Consider the following 16,907-nt stretch of genomic DNA (forward strand, 5'->3'; position numbering starts at 1 on the left):
GTTGATTAATCATCACAGGAGATGGATTCAGTCAAGCTGCCAAATATGGGGAAAAGAATTCTATAGAAAATCTTGCTTCACTGCTTAAAGGACAACTGCATTATTTCTAGCAGGTACCTCCAGCAGCAACCCTGTAAAACCAGAGGAATTAAATGATGGTGTGCCAGAGGCTCTCCAGCCATGTTGCGTCCACCCACTGGTTTTAGTTTGTCAGAAAGGAATACAGCATAACACAAGGAAATGAGCCGAGCCACACTCTGAAAATAATTATTGTTGTCCTCACAAAACTTTCTTTGTTAAAGAATGCTGTTCTTCTGCACAGGAACAATGCCAAGCTTGTTCTTTTCAGTCTCAAGTACCTGGGAAGAAGCTCTCTTTAGATGGAACAAGCAAATTCCAGTTCATCGGGTACTAGAAATGTCAGCTCCTTCTCACAATTTGACTTACACATATTCTTCAAATTTTTCTCCTAATGTGTCCCTGCCCCCCCAACTCCCCCAGCAGACAAAATGACAGATCATCAGTACAACAAACTTCATTTTTTCATTTTTTAAGTCCAGTACTTTGGAGTCCTGCAAACTCTTCCCATCACACTGCCAAATCCACCTCATTCCTTGATCCCAAACAGCACAGATGGCTGCTGCTCCCTGAACTACAGCATTAACTGGCCCTCACTGCAAGAAAGACATTGAGAGGTGGACCATGTCCAGAGAAGGGCAACAAAACTGGTGAAGGGTCTGGAGCACAAGTCTGATGAGTAACAGCTGAGGGAGCTGGGGGTGTTCAGTCTGGAAAAAAGGAGTCTCAAGGTCCTTATTGCTCTCTACAACTGCCTGAAAGGGAGTTGGAAGGAGGTGGGAGTTGGTCACTTCTCCCAGGTAACAAAAAATAGAACAAAAATAAATGGCCTAAAGTTACAGCCAGGAAGATTTGATATTAGGAAAAATTTCTTCACCAAAAGGGTCATCAAGCATTGGAAGAGGCTGCACAGGGAAGTGGTTGAGTCACCATCCCTGAAGGTATTTAAAAGATGTGTAGATGTGGTGCTTAGGGACCTGGCCTGGTGGTGGACTTGGCAGTGTTAGGTTAATGGCTCAACTGGATGATCTAGAAGGTCTTTTCCAACCTAAATAATTCCATTATTCTATTCTATGATTAGGTCATTCCCTACTTCAATTTCATCCTTCTCTATGATGAAAGAAAGAAATCTGAAGAAACAAAAAATAGCTCATCAATGGATTTACACAGGGATTTTGGTCATCATCTTTTCCCACAAGCACACATTCTATCAAGTTCAATGAAATCAAACAAAAACCAGCGTTGTGAGCTTTGCCTGCTGAAGGCAAATTTTCGGTGCACTAAAGAGCATGACACATCTTCTGACTGGAATGAGTACAACTCCCAGAGTGGGAAGTTCTCTCCCCATGCTCTCATCCCTCATAGTCTTTTGAACTATTCCTCCAAATGTGCCTGAGTACAGCTCAGCATAACAACACAGTTATTCCTTTTCCAACAGGTATGGATACCTCAAATACAACCTTTGCAAAATTCATCTGGGGGAAGCATTCTTAAAGATTGGAAATCACACCAGCCTATTTTTTTTAAGGTTTTTAAGAATCATGTTTGTTACTTTACCTTCATATGCAATTCTGCTCAATAAAAGCACAGGCACCTCTGGCTGGATCCATGCTACATACAGTGTGCCATGCTATGAGCTTCTGGAGACATGCTCAGACAAAAAGCTCTTCTAGCTTGGTGCAGGCTGTTGTAATGCTATACCATCCCTGAACCTGCTCCAGCTAGATCTGCTTGGTGCTTCAACAGCAGCACTCATCATTACACTGCTGAGCAAGCTGCTGCACATTTTTGCTATACTCCAGTATGATTCAATGGTCTCTTGACTTTCAAAGAGCTCCTTAACAGAAAGCAACACTCAAGAAATAAACAGTCCTTGTTCACTGCCATTATGTACCCACTCCATGCTTCAGTCTAATGTATGCTCATACTTATCTGTCTACATGTACACTGCAGTTTCTCCTACAGTCAAGCATCTATTTCCCTCCCACATGCAGTATTTTTTGCCTTTTTTGTTTAAGAGAATGGTATTTAGTTCATAAACCTTACAGACAGAAACCACCAGAGAGTCTGAAAAATGTGGATAAGCCTCCAAGAGTTCTGATCCCTAGCCACAAATCTGGACTATTTTTGAAAGCACACCTACCTTTGTGCTGTTCTTTGCCTCAAGCAAAAGCTCCAAAACCTCAGCCCCTGACCCTGTGATGAGGCAGCCAAGGCATGAATCAGACCCCACCAGTCCCTCCCCCCATGCTGGACCCCAGTCAATTCACATATTTTCTCAGGAAGGGGTGCCTGCTTTCCTTTTAGTGTAGATGGACTGTGATCTGCTTCTGTAAGCAATAAATGTCTCCAACTCCCTACAAAGCAGCTCTCCTCCTCACTGCTGCCTCAGCCACCTCTTTTCACCATGAGGTGCTCTTGGCTCCCACAGTGTCCCTGCTGCAGAGTGTGCTCAGAGCCTGGGAAATGGGGCAGTGGGACCGCTCCCTCCAGCGGGTGTGAAACACAAAGACACTGAGTGAGCCATAACCATCAGCAGCTGATTTCTCACATATTCATATTTTCATCAAGAAAGAATAAAAGGGCAGCTGAATGAGGGGCTGCTTCATCTAGGGAGTGTAGCTCACTGTTGGAAATAGTCCCAGGCTGTAGCTTTGTGATTAGATGTGAGGCCAGATGGATTAAAGGGAAAAAAACAGCACTGGCTCTTGGGTTTTTAAATAAACCTCTTCTTGAGCTAGGTAAGGGAAATTCAACCTCACAATAATTTCCTAATACTTTGGACAAATAAAAAAAGTTAACTTTTTACAAAGGCTAATGAACTAAGCTGCCATTTTAAAGTACAAAGAGAACTGAAGTGCAGGAAGAGGAAAGGTTTGCTGTGTGTTCAGGGGATAAGGAACATGACTTCTACTCCCTGACACTTGACCTTTGCTATGGTTGTAAAGACACTGCTGTTCTTCCGTTACCCAGATTTTTTTTTAATGAAATGCTAAGATTTTATTTTGAAGCAGGTTGGCACAAAAGACTATCAGAAGACACCCCACATAATATTTTTTTTTCACAAATAACTAATCTAATTAAAGAGACACAGTATTTTCAAGCATTATTTGGGGAGATGTGACAGTTACTAGATGGCACTAAATCAGCCTCAAAATAATATAATATTCTATATATACATTAGTGTGCAACTTCATCTCATTGATCCAAAACGAATTCAGGATCATATTTTGTCTGCAAATGCTGATGGAGTTCTAAGACTAGCATGATCTGTCTTTGAGATAAGCAAGCAGATATGGACAATGATTTAATTCAGAGGTCATCACAGCAAGAGTCATGCATGTGAGAAGGGCTCACAGATATACACAGATGACAAGACAGTTCACAAAGAACGAGGAATCAAATCTGAGCCCTATGTTTGTAATACTTCTCCCTGCTGCCATCTTCCTCTTGTTTTCTATTGGTGGTGTTAGTGCAGAAAATTGTACTCCCTGAACACCTTCTCAAATAATACTGAAATGTCTTCCTTCCTCTTCTAACAAGGCAGCAACTAGCAAAAATTTTGGTAATCCATGAAACAACTGATCTCAATTTAATAAATGAATCCAGGATTTAGTCTATCAATCTCAGTTGATGAACAGAAATATGACAGAAAAGAGAGTATGTAAGTATTTCTCAGGATATTTGTTAGTAATCTCATGGTGACTCTTACTAGTATGGTTTGGTTTTAGAATCATGTGCTGGTTTTAAATCAAGAGCTCCTTGATACCATGATGGTGTTTCAGGAACTGAAGATCTTTATAAGGATTCAGTCATGGAATTTCTCTTACATTAGCAGAAGAGACATAGCCAGTCTGTGGAGGGTTACTGCTCTTTGAACCCATCCCCCATGAAAGAACTGAGCCTAAAGCAATAAAAGATAAGAAATGCAGACAAGCATTGTTATTCCAGACTCATCTTCCTCAGTGAAAAAGCTGGGTTTCTTCAGAGTCCTTAATATTTGGGGTTAAAGAAGTCAATGGCTTCTACAGACTGGCACAGCAAAAGCAAATTAAATACAATTTGGTTCATATGACATACCAAACAAAGTATTCACAATCTAGCTATACAGAGTTATCAAGGGTTCAGAATTTTTGGTTTCTTTCCCATCCCAAGGGATGTAGTCTATTTTTTGCACAAAAGTCTCCTATCATTGGAACACATACTATAAAATACAATGTTGGTTCAACATTGATGAGACAATATTATCTTGCACAGATGTTTTATTTTTTAGAATGGGAAGCAATTCACATTTTTGCTTATCAGAGCTTTGGAAAGGACTGTTCAATCAACATTTTATACCACTTTGTCTTTCAAAGAGTCTTTGAAATTGCTAAAACTGGTATCTGAGTGCACAGTTGTCAAGTGGAATTGTAAAGTGAGAGAGTCACTGCCTAAATGACTATATGTAATAAAGATTGGGGTGAATTGAAGAACAAAACAGTGGTCAGCGGAAGTGTGTCTAGCTTCTGCTTGAACCCAAGCATATTCACAAAAAGGAGAAACATTCTATTCTAGCAGATTGCTTTCAAGTAAGCCAAACAGCACTGACTCATTGGACCATGTCCTGAGCAATTCCAGGCACAAAAGCGGGAAAATATTCCATTATACAAGACTATTCTTTTACACAGCAGTCTCCAGTAACAGCTGTCGTGGGTTACAATACTGTAGTTACTGGGGTCACCACACCTTGTTCCCTTACCTGCTACAATTTAATTTTGTGGCTGAGTCATGTTGGAAAGACAGGATACAGAGATGCAGGTGCTGGAGTTACAACTATACCTTATAGCACTGATAGGGATGCCTGCAGACTGCTGGCTGCACGGCTGCTCCCACTGTCCTGTCCCCTTCTCCCAGGTGATGAGAAAGGCATCCATAGCACAAGCTGAATGCTGGAATCCTTACTCATAAGCTGGATAGGCACATGGCCATGTGACAAAGCCAGTGTCTCTGTCAGTAAGTGACAGATGATGATCTGGCCTTTCACAGTAAATTAAGTTCCCACCCTCCATCTCCCCCATCATGGTTGCACATGCAGCTGTCAGATGTAATATTGTCATTTCAGGGACATGTCAGTCATATGATAAGGTAGTGAGTGAGGAGTATTGGGAACAGCAGTGCCAGGAAATGGCTGCTGGTCAGATGAACCACAATATTCTGGTGGGCTGGGCATGACTGCCCAGGGAATCTCCGCTTTTGCTGTATGCAAGGTTGCTTTCCCAATGAATAATTTCCATTTCTCATTTAAGTGAGTGCACATTTACACATGCACACACAAACTACTACATAATTCAGGTTTAAAGGGACTTCTGGAGACCCAAGATCCCACTCAATGCAGCACCCACTTGGATCAGGTCCTCTGACTGAGTGCCCCTCACCAAGTACTTGTCTGAACTGGTATCACCACAGGCAAAGCAGAGAGGCTGCTGTTTGCAATGCACCACAAAAAGGAAAACAAGGCACTGTATGTGCTGGTTGTGAGAGTTTCATAAGTGCTTTATATGAGGTGAGGCCTGTGCAAGTGGGAAATGCCATAAATTCTCAGTCTGTAATGACACTGCAATAGGGAAAAAATCTGAAGACCATTTTGCAGCTGCTTTGAATAATGACAGACTTTTCACTATATTGTCTGAAACTGAAAAATTACAACTTATTTCTTCAAAGCTGTTAGTAATCCTCTCCCCATCCAGGAAGGAAAGAGTTGGAACAGCACCAGAGAGTGGCTTGGGAGCAAAGCTTCAGCACCAGGACTTTAGCTCTTTCTCTCCTCCATGTGGTTGATAGTTTCCAGGTCTAGTTTGGTTTCTGTCAATTAGGAGGACACACTGCAATTCCAGACAAACAGGAATCCTGAACGTGAGCTAACAGCTCCAACAGAAAGGCTAGTTAGGAGCATAATAGGTTTGCCAATAAATGTGTGTGGTTTACTACCTGCCGGGCACAGACCTCCCTGTGGGAGCAGCACTACCAGGAAGCAGGGAACTGCCTGGATTTGCATTCAGTGCATGACAAAGGTGAAGAGGAGGCATATAAGCACACCAATAGCCTTCAGACTTCTCCAGCAGCAGCCCCTACGCAAAGAGCTCCAACCACATGGAAATCCTCTTTGTCAACAGTTTTAACTCAACCTTTAACACACTTAACAGCTCTCCAGGAGGGATGCTAAAGCAAGACCGGCTCTTACTGGCTTCATAATTGGTGCTTGCTCAGAAAGGTTTAGATGCACACTAATAATTAGGAACAGATCAATGTGGCTTAATTAGGGAAAGTGCTGTCTTGCTGACTGCTAAGTTTCTTGGTGTCATTACATCAGTAGTATCCTAGTGACAGATGGACCTTAGAAAAAGTTCAGGTGACAAGAAAAGGAATTAAATATTTTGTCTTCTCTAGCAATCTGGATACATCTAGGGTTAATGGCAGATATACATACATCCTATAGACAGGATGAGTCACTGGAAAATTCACCAGATGCAGAGGCTCTGCATCTCATTTAAACCATTCAGCACAGGTGGGAAATTCATTCCGAATACCATCTCAACCTGTCAGAAATTCCTCTCTTAAAGATGTGATCAACTCCCATATCCTGCACTTAAACTTCAGTTCTGACAGTACAGCCATGGAAATTTAAGTAAATTTGACATTTCCATAAGCTGGGATGTTTGTAATGTTAGAACTATTAATATACCTGAATAAGTTGCAAATTAAAAGTGAATTATCTTACCTGCAGTGTCGGCGCTGCTCTTGCTGGACCCAATTTTCATCATCTTCTCACTAAATAATAACAAGAAAAATTGTAATTTTAGTTTACTAACTATTAAAACTGTAGTGAAGTTTATATTCAACAAATTTAATGGCCTTAAAACATATATATTTCTTAATTTAAATCACCAGTAATTTGTCAGTCATCAGTAATTTGTTTTAAATCACCTTTTAGTAGAAGTTAAGCAATGAATGGAGTATAAGCAGTAGAAAGCACAGAGATGTAGCTACATTAATTCTTTTTACCACAAAGAAGAGTAATGCAGTTAATATCCATCTATCATTTGACATATTCTTCCTCTCTGCCTAGCATTCTCATGGAGATGATAAAGAAACTTAAAAATGATTGAGCATTCAGGATTTTTTTTACGATTACATTCAAATAGATTTTTGTTGATTGATTACTAAAATCATTACAGATGAATTCTGTTTTTACCTAGAAGAATCTTTGCTATTACTTGTATTTGGCCCTTTTAAAAGCGCAGACTGAACAAGACCAGTTAAACTGGCAATCTGTTTCTCCATGGCTTGTATCCTCTCTCTGTAAGACAAGAGAACCGTTTGTTAAAGCCAGATATATTTGCTTTCAGACTTGTTTTTTTAGGTGAATGATAACCACAGGATTGGAAAGACACTACAGAGTTTGTGCAAAGGCCCTTGGGTACAGTTTGCATATACCTTATTGCAGCAGCTTACCACATCTCAGTTTGGACAGCTTTTGCGTTGTAACAGACAATTAAAAAAAAAATCTACTTAGTTAAAAAGAACAAAACAAACAATCAAGTAATAAACTTCTAACGACCTCACAAGACAGGCACCTAAAATAATTTGTTAATGCCACTTGGAACTAGTGAAAAAGTCTTTTTCAGCATTACATGCATTTTCTCTTTTACCTACACTGGGCCAATCATTTTGTCTGTACTTAAGGTTCCAGGATTAAAGACTTTACACTTCTTCTTACTATTTTTACTTTTCCCAGATCCAGAATTTTTGTCTGGGAAGCATTTAATCTGCCCAAGCAGACGACTTTCCAGCCCAAATCCTTTCCACCTGACATCACAACTGTCTGCTTTGAAAAGGACAGAAATGTGACAGAGAGGCACAAAATGCAGACTGTACAGCAATGTTATAATAAAACAGATTTTCTTTCATGCACATATCCTGAGAAATTCCCAAAAAGCAGAAGAAAAGAGATGCAGAACTACAGTAAGTATAATCAATGTTTTCCATAGGAACCAAAGGTCACTAAACAAGAACAAATTTTTTTTTGGATGTGGAGGCTAACATTTGTGTTTATCTGTTTGCATAAATCCATATATTATTCAGGTACCAGGGGACTTCCTCAGTCGGCTCCAAACCAGCCTTTTGCTCACAGAGGTGCCTACTTGCACATGCCAGTAAGTCAATGACACACCACAACACAGACACACATCAGTATGGGACCTTCTGAAAAGGCATCCCTCTACTACAGCAGTTGAGTGTGTGGGGGAGACTTGCAGGAGGAAATTCTAACAGCAGGCTGTGGCTTTGGAAGATGACTGGGAAGAAAACTTTTCAAAAAGCAAGTGGTCAAGACCAGCAGCAGGGACTGATGAGAGAAGATGGGACACACAAACTCAGACACAGACTCAGCATGCTGCACTGCATGGCCCATCCATCACCACGGCAGCATTCTGTGCACATGGGAGCAGCCAAACTCTGGCCACCCCAGCTGCAGTTGCAGTTTGGTGGCCAAAGCAATAGCATCAATCAATAAGAGTCATATAAAGTCAAATGTAGGTACCAATAACAGCCAAAAGCAAGCTGATATGATAAAAAGCAAGTAACCAGCCCTGCTTGCAGTCAGACAGATTGTCCAGGCTAATTATTTCATTCACATTCAGGGAATGAATGAGGTTTCCTGGGATAGCACACAGATACCAGAGCCAGGAGAAACTCACAGACACCCAGAGGTTGAGAAAACAGGGCAGCAAAACAAGCAATGAGATGCTAACAGACACAAGCAGGGAAGAAGAGAGCGCTCAGTCAGTCCCCAGCCAGAAGATGTGTTCTTACTGCGATTTAATGCAGTGCACACATCTCACTTTTCTGTCTTCATGTTGAAAGGTATTTTGAAGGGTGATGAGAAGACTAGTGAATCTGACTTAATTCATTTCAAACCAAGAAATACGTTACGGAATTTCCACTATTACAAGTTTTAAAATAAGAAACTGGTGCGGGCTACAGTAACCTCTGGAACAAAAACAAGTACTAAAACCCAGGGATAAATATACTCTAACAAACTTTAATGCAGCATTTTTGACACTTAATAATGAAAACATTTTTTTTTCCCAGATAATCATCACAAAACCTTCCTGGAACCAAGCTCAACTGGAAGTCTATCTGTTTTACCAATCCATAAATATGATGGTTTTTTTCATCCCACATTAGATAATCTGGAAACAATTTTCTGCTTCAAAAGATATTATGGCAACACAAAGCTGATCTTGTCCTTTGCCATGAAATCTAGGAAAGTATGTTGTTAAGAGGGAGAGGGATGTTCCAAGATAGGAGATGATGAAAAACGAATGAAATACTGGAATCAATTGCACAGAACACATTATTTTTCATATGGTAAAAGCATTAAGAATGTGAAGAATCTACATGTGCTCTGGAGTTACTCTGTTAGAAACCAGGCAGATTTTTCCTGTAATAATTCCATTGTAACACCCAGACTTGTTATGGCCATTAGCATCAAACATTTCAAAAACAGGTGTCTGAAAGGTGCCTTTTAAGCATTAAATAAAACAACCTGATCTTTGGAGGTGGTTGGACTGAAGGTGGTGGGAGGCAGCTCATTCCAGCATGGGCAGGGAGGTATGCAGATGGTTTGGTGGTGGGGCTGTAACCTGGGCTGATGTGGCTGGAGGGCTGGTGGCCCAGTTCTGTCACCACAAAGCCCCAGAGGAGCACGGACAGGACCTGCAGTGAACCCCTTTGCCTCCAACTTCCTTGTGAAGGGCTGGAGCAGACTCTGCTCCAGGAGGGAGAAAAAAATGCTTTCCTCAGGCTGTGCAAGGGTCTATCAGGGATACCAGCATTGCCATGACAAAAATTTTAATTTTTGGTTCTCAGCACTGTGTTTTCTACTCCTCACTGTGCTCACTGCTGTGGAGGGGGGAGATAGGACCAGCCTGTCCCAGCAGCTCTGCCTGCACAGGGCAGGCCAGAGTGCCATGGATGGGGCAGGCAGGGTCCCCAGGCGTGGGACAGGCTCCAGTGACACAGGGCAGGCCGGGACGTGGAGCACTAGGACAGAGGGCAGACAGAGAACAAAATGGGGCCTCTGCTTGCTGCCACCAGAAGGGTGGTAGGCCAAGAAGAGCCAACCCGTCTCTGCTCCCAGATTAATTTCCCAGATAAAGCTGCATCTCTCCACCACCCAGGAAGAGCAGGGAGGGTCCCTTTTACAGCAGTTGGGAAAGAAATGGCTATTTTATCAGCCTGAGCACAGAAAGGCATTGTTTCACATTGTTCTCCTGTGAATGCTGGGAGAGGCAGAGGTGGCAGCACGCTGCGGGAGGAAAGGAGAGGACAAGGTCAGAAGCAACGCCCAGCAGAACTCTGTCAGACTTGGCTTTGGCTTCTCACAGACCCTGGCCAGAAAGGCAGGGACAGGCCACTTGCCAGCCCTCTTCTCCCCAGCAGCCTGACCCACAGCTCTGGCTCTAGGGATGTCCAGGAACTGGGGCCCTGCCTTAGCATCTCACTCCTCAGTTTCAGGAGAACCAAAGCAAGCCCTTGCTTCTCTGGGGGCCGTGCACTGATATGTCAGATTTCAGATTTCTTCCTTACAGCTTCACTGATCTTTCATGTTACTCCTTCTATTGCAGTTAACTGGAAGTAATTCCAAGAAGGGGTACAGCATATTGCTGGATTGGTATCCACTTCTCACAGCAATGCTATTTAAGTGTGACACGCTACTTGCATGTTACTGCCCTTTTCTGGGGACATCTTTAATATTCACATCACTGAGAAGATACTTTGTACACACACAGGATAAAACTGGTCTGTGCAACTGTTCATTCACGTTCCTGTCCAACCCCAGGCACTGCAGTACATCACCCACAACAGATGTACTCAAACACCAAATCTGCACCATGAACTACCTGGCCCACCTTTCTGGAGAAAAAATTTTCTGTGACTTCCTCTTTTATAATTAAGCTCCAAATGAAGCAATGAAAAGGGGGTCAGAGACAGAGAAATACACACTTCTTTCTATATTACTCTATGATAGAAACATTTTATAACAATTTTTTTTTTTACCTCACTGGGAAAAGAAAGGAAACAGGAGTAGGCTGTTTTTCCCAATTACTTTCCCAGAATCAAGTGAAGGTATCTTAGACTTTACTGCAAATTCCCTCAAAACAAATGAGTAGGTTTCTTGAAAGGGTGGGAACCAAAGATCAGCAGAATTCTTCTGTATTTGGCTTTCTTCCCACAGAAGGATTCACACAGGTCATATGTCATTCCTCTAAGGAGAAGATTTAACTCAAATCTTCTACATCTTGAAGCTGAAGGGGAAAGGAAGCTCTGAAGCACACCAGCTATTACACTATTTGACAACTCTTATCCCAGAGCCTGCATCTCATCTTCCTACAAACAGTTCCCTAACACAAGGAAGAGAAAATACAGTTTACCTTTCCTCCATCCTGTATTGGTCATTTGACTTCATTTTTAATGCCTGGTTATCCAACACCTTTCACAGAAGAATATGCAGTTCTGGCCCTGTGAAAAGTGTCTGAGACAGTGTATTGGTAAAGCCCCCCTTATAAAATGCTCAGTGCATCACTGATGGAGTCTCTCACTGTTCATGACTTTACAAAGTAAGGTCACTTTCCTAATGCATAGAGAGTCCATCTGTACTTCAACATATCTAACAATAAAGTGGTTTTGTTGGGGGGAACAATATCTAACAATCTACACACAGCCATTACACTTTAGTCTTGAACTGCAAGCCATGAGCCAATAATGTGATCAGGTTTTTTGCTCAATCCAACTGTCATCTTTTCTCACTAGTATGGCATAAAAAGAAGAGGACAAAAGTTGTGTTCAGGCAGAAGAGAACCATAGTACACCCCAAAAACGCTTTTGGAGGAAAAGTATTCTATAGAGTTATCTTGCTGTTTCAGAGTAGAAGCATTTATTATATATATATTTAGCACTATCAAATAATCTAGAATTTTGCAACATGTGTTGTAAATGCAAAGATTTTAAGTTAGACAGCATTTAATTTAATGCACTTTTGGATAAACAGCTTCTTTTCCATTTTATCAACATTTAAACATCTGCTTTGCCTGCAGTAACTTCCAGAAATGTCCCACAAGCTACACAAATGAGCCATCCAAAAATATGACAGCAAGTCTCTGTTTAAACAACTCATGCACACAAAAATTTACTCATTCTTCCAGCAGACCTCAGATTTAGGAGATGATCCCCCTTTGAAGGTGAACTGCTGTAACCTGTTATAACTTCTAATATTTTTCTGCACATGAATACTAACATTTTTTATTTCTTTAAATCTCTGTGAATTTGTTTCTTCTCACTGTTGTAAAAGAGCTTTATATGGGACTCTTCTGGTAAATGAATTAACTGTGAGAATTTAGTCAATCCTTTATACCACTACAGAAGTAGTTATCTTGTAAAGGTAAAACAGTTACAAGAAAGCATTACATGAAGCAATTAAATCTCTCTCAACTCTGCCTTGAACAGCTGGCTTGATGAAACTGGCTTCTATGGTGTCAAATTAAAATGGGAAACTCCAACAGAAGAGCTCAGAAGTCCCAGTTTTCATCTCTTGTAGATCCAAATCTGCTGCAGTTAATGTTCCAAAGGTAATGGAACCATTTTCTTCAACAAAACCAGGATATCTGTTTTAAGTACCCAACATTTTCTGATAAAGTACAGAGATATCCCAGTTCAGCCTTGGACTGCAAAATTGAAGAATTGAGATGGGAAGAGAGATTCACTTTTACTTCTGACATTGTCACTATCCCTTTCAAAATTTCCCCTGATTTATACTTAAATTTGCATTGTCCTGAGGTTGTGACAGTGCTGCTTCGAGGAAATTTCCATAAAGTCATGACACAAGAGATGTTTTCTTTGCTCTCAGCACACTCCACTAGGGATTAAAGCAACAACAGTGCTGAGATGATGGGTTTGGTGCCTGCAGGGTCCTCAACCTGCTCCTGAATGAATCAGGATGGGGAGTCTCTCATGCCACAGTGCAGAGATGAAAAAGACCTCTCTCCTGAGTAGCTCCAAGGCTAAGAGCTCCTCTGTCTGCCCAGAGCTGACACCTCTGCAGGCAGGCTGACTGAACACACTGCCCTGAGCTTGCTGTGGCCTGGCTCTCAGGCACTTGGCATCAGCAAGTGGATAACATACACAACAGAGCAGCCTACACCTCATTTTACCATGCCTAGAAGAGAATGAATTCAGCCCCAACTCTAAAATCACAAAAATACTCTTTCTCACAGAAGCAAGCCCATACTGTTTAGGGGTGTAAACTCTAAGTCCGACACAACAAGGTAGGAGATACCATTCTGCCATTATCATCCTTCAGGTATCCATAACAACCTTGCAACAACACAATCCCCGATGAAGCAGGAAAAGAGCACCTCAACACGGATAACCCCTTGTTTAGTTTAGTATGGTTTAAACAGTGTTTGCTTTCAAAGTTCATGAGATTATTATAAAGCTAAATTAAAGCTTAGACCATTTTGTGTTTGTAGAACTCAAACTCAATTCTTAATATTGCATGCAATTTGCATGAATTCCTTTTGATATTTACAATTACTTTTAGAAAGTCACACTTCCTCAAGGTTAAAAAAAGCCACAACCCATAAAGACAGCTTTCAAAATTATTCTTTCAGTGCCATGTGACTAATACACACTATGCTGAATTTTAAGGTCATGTATTTATTTGGAAGTGCAATTATGCAAATGCTCTTTTCCTCATTGTTAATATATTCTGGGACCAGGATTAAAACACCTGGTGAAAAACTCCCTTTTAAGGAGCTGCAGAAATATCTGTGTAGTTTCTCTTTATCCATTCACAAACAAACACTCTTGTGCATATCTGTGCAGCTGAGTGAACAGCTGAGATGCCCAGAAGACAGAAAATTCTACAAACATAAAAGTTTTTTGTGTCCTTCCTTATTTTCAATTCCTATAATGAACTTTGTAGAATTTTCAATCTGTAAATGGATTAAAATTGGCAAATTTCCTTCAAATAATTTCCTAGATGTAATAATGGTGGCTTGAAATGAAATTTCAGATACCTGTAACTTTCTCTCGGAAACAGATACATAAAAATCCAATTTCACTGACTTTACCTTGTAATATGCCCTATCTCATACTCTTATGTCATAACTACCAAGCTATAAGCCTGTAATTTTTGTGGGTGGCTGTTTTTCTTTATATTCTTCCATTTTTTCTCCACCAGTGGACCTCATGACCCACTTTTTTTTTTTCTGGCCAAGCATGGTAAGCAGCAACTAACTACTGAGTAAGCTGCTTAGATAGAGGGAAAGCCTAGGGTCTATATGAAGCTCTGTATCTTCCCAGTGGTTAAGGCAATCAGCAGTTACCTTTGGCCTCTGTGAGCTCAGCATTTTCCAGCTATTCATCTTCACTTCCCTAAAGAGCTCTATAAAAGTTAACAGCACAAACAATACGCTAGAGATTAACGCAGCTCATATAAACACACAGCAACCGCCTGGCAGTGCAATGATTTTTCTCTCCCAGGGCAGGGTGTAAGGCAGGAGAAGCCTTCACAGACCTTTGTGTAAATTTGGTCCTTAAAAAGACAGGAGAGATCATTGTCATCATTGCCATCACACTGAAGTTAACAACAGTCAGGTCACCCACTACTTGTGATGCTGGAAAAATTATTGGGAACAGTATTCATGTTTTGATCTCTTCCCTGGGACAGACTTGCTTTTCTCAGCAGTTCCCCCTCAAGGAAGATTATTGTAAACAACTGTCCTATTTTTATGCAAATTCATGTTTTACAGGAGATAAGACAGTAATGATAAATTCTTCCCATTTCCTAACACTAGATGAGAAAAACTTCACTCCATAAAGAACCAAAATTGTAATATCAAAGTGTCATTCTTAACGGGGGTGAAATATATTCCCTTATTAGCAGGAACAGAACATCATTTGTTCTTGTAACATGATCTGGCTGTCTGCAAAGAAAAATCCCAGTTAATCATTTTATTTTATTATATTTTTTCCAAAGACTGAAATTTACACAAATGAAAATAACTAGGGATTCATCATGGGTTGACAATACTTTCAAATTAATAATGGATGGTGTCACATCTCCCCTAAATTACTAACTACCTTGACAGACAGCTAATAAACACTGCAGCCGGTGCAGCAGCCTCCTACACATTACATTGTTACATTGTCCCCTGAGTCTTAAATGACAAAGGATGTGCAGATTAGGAACATTTCTCATTTGCATAAATTATGCCCCAGCTCTGCCTTACCTTGTCTCCTTGTCCTTGGGCATCGTGGGTGACCCATAGCCAAAAGCCTGCTTGTCCCCAGGAGAGGGCATTGCCTCGGCCATGCCCACAGCACTCCGCGCTTTCGCATCCACAAACACGGGCGCTCCCGGCTCCTTTTTGAAGGACTGGCGGCTGGGGGAAGACCTGTCAGGCTGGATGGTGTGGGCGGGAATGTGAGGGCCATGGTGAGGATGAATATCGATCATTCTCATGTCAGCCACCCTGTGGGGTGAGGCTGGAGGTGTTTTAGAGCCAAGAGTGGGCAAATGGCTCTCCGGGTACTTCCGTGACTTTTGTCTGTACAAGGACTGCTCCAGCATTTCAGGCTGCATGGAGGGGCTGCAGTAAGTGCTCGATGACCTGATGGCGCTGCGATGGTAGGTGACAATGTGATCGGGGACATCGAGCGGGTGTCCGGGGTGAGGTGCAGCCACACTCATCCTCGCCTCGTGAAACAAGTAGGGGTCACCATACAGGCTTTCATTTCTCATCAGGGTAAGGTTTTTGTTACTCATGTCCTCATCTGGCTTCACGTCCCGTCTCTCCAGAATGGCGCTCGGGCTGGGCGATATGGAGCGCGAGGCTGGCACGCTGGACAGCCGGTCCCTGGGGATGGTGGCATTGCCTGGCACGCCCACGGGCCGGCCCCCACCATAGGGAATCCTGGATGGAGAGGGAGGCATGGAGTGGGGCACCGGGGTGGAGGGTGGAGAGCTGGGCATCGCATGCAGAGGGTGTGTGGCCGATCCAGGGCGGGAACCACTTGGCCCATCTCGTCCCGTATAAGCAATTTCCCTCTGCATCTGGAAAGTAAAGGAAAAACACCTCAGATACAAAATCACTGAATGAGCAAAACATGATATGGGTTGTCTACAGAAAATTAGGAAATAAACCCTCGAGACATAATAATTTTACATCTGCATAAATAAAACACTTTGGGACCTTAGTGCCTAACAAAAACAACAACTATAAATAGCAAAAAAATGGGCTGTATGTTAAAGGAATATGAGAGGTTTAAAAATGCTTTTACTTATGCAAATACCATCTCACCCTAATCTGATATTCACAGCTACTGAAACTGAAATCAGGGGTTGTGATGCCAGGTGTTCCACGTACATGTAGCCAGTGAGAGACTTACACAGTTTATTGATCAGACACATACTAGAGTTCACTGATTCCAAAGCAGGATAAAAATGCTGATGCTCTGGCATCAGAAACATACCTGAAGTTCTTAGACAAAAAAAAGAAATTTTACAACTAATTAGCCATTTTCTTCAGTGCAGGATTTAAGCTTTTGCTAATGACTTGATGTGGTCATTATTACGTAGAAGATACACAAAGCACAGTAGAAAAACACACACATTCATTGACTATAACACAGTCAACTTATATGAAAACAGTCTGATCATATGTAACGTGTCATTGCAAAGATAAGACTGATTCAGAGGGTTTGTGGAGAACATGCTCAGAAAG

The 16,907-nt window shown here is 41.6% G+C and overlaps 1 protein-coding gene across 14 annotated transcripts in view; it reads right to left on the reverse strand.

Annotated features, from left to right (window-relative positions):
• KIAA1217 (KIAA1217 ortholog) overlaps window positions 1-16,907 on the reverse strand; it is a 355,505-nt gene that overhangs the window by 34,130 nt on the left and 304,468 nt on the right. For 9 of the 14 annotated variants that reach the window (XM_077173875.1, XM_077173881.1, XM_077173889.1 and 6 more), the window contains 3 exons: window positions 15,414-16,237; window positions 7,313-7,417; window positions 6,839-6,888 (listed from right to left, as the gene is read on the reverse strand). In XM_077173875.1, the coding sequence (XP_077029990.1) occupies window positions 6,839-6,888; window positions 7,313-7,417; window positions 15,414-16,237 (979 nt within the window). The remainder of the gene's footprint in view (window positions 1-6,838; window positions 6,889-7,312; window positions 7,418-15,413; window positions 16,238-16,907) is intronic. The other 5 variants (XM_077173867.1, XM_077173909.1, XM_054634602.2 and 2 more) reach the window with 1 other exon arrangement.

This window comes from Agelaius phoeniceus, chromosome 1, assembly GCF_051311805.1.
Source record: "Agelaius phoeniceus isolate bAgePho1 chromosome 1, bAgePho1.hap1, whole genome shotgun sequence".
NCBI lineage: Eukaryota > Metazoa > Chordata > Aves > Passeriformes > Icteridae > Agelaius > Agelaius phoeniceus.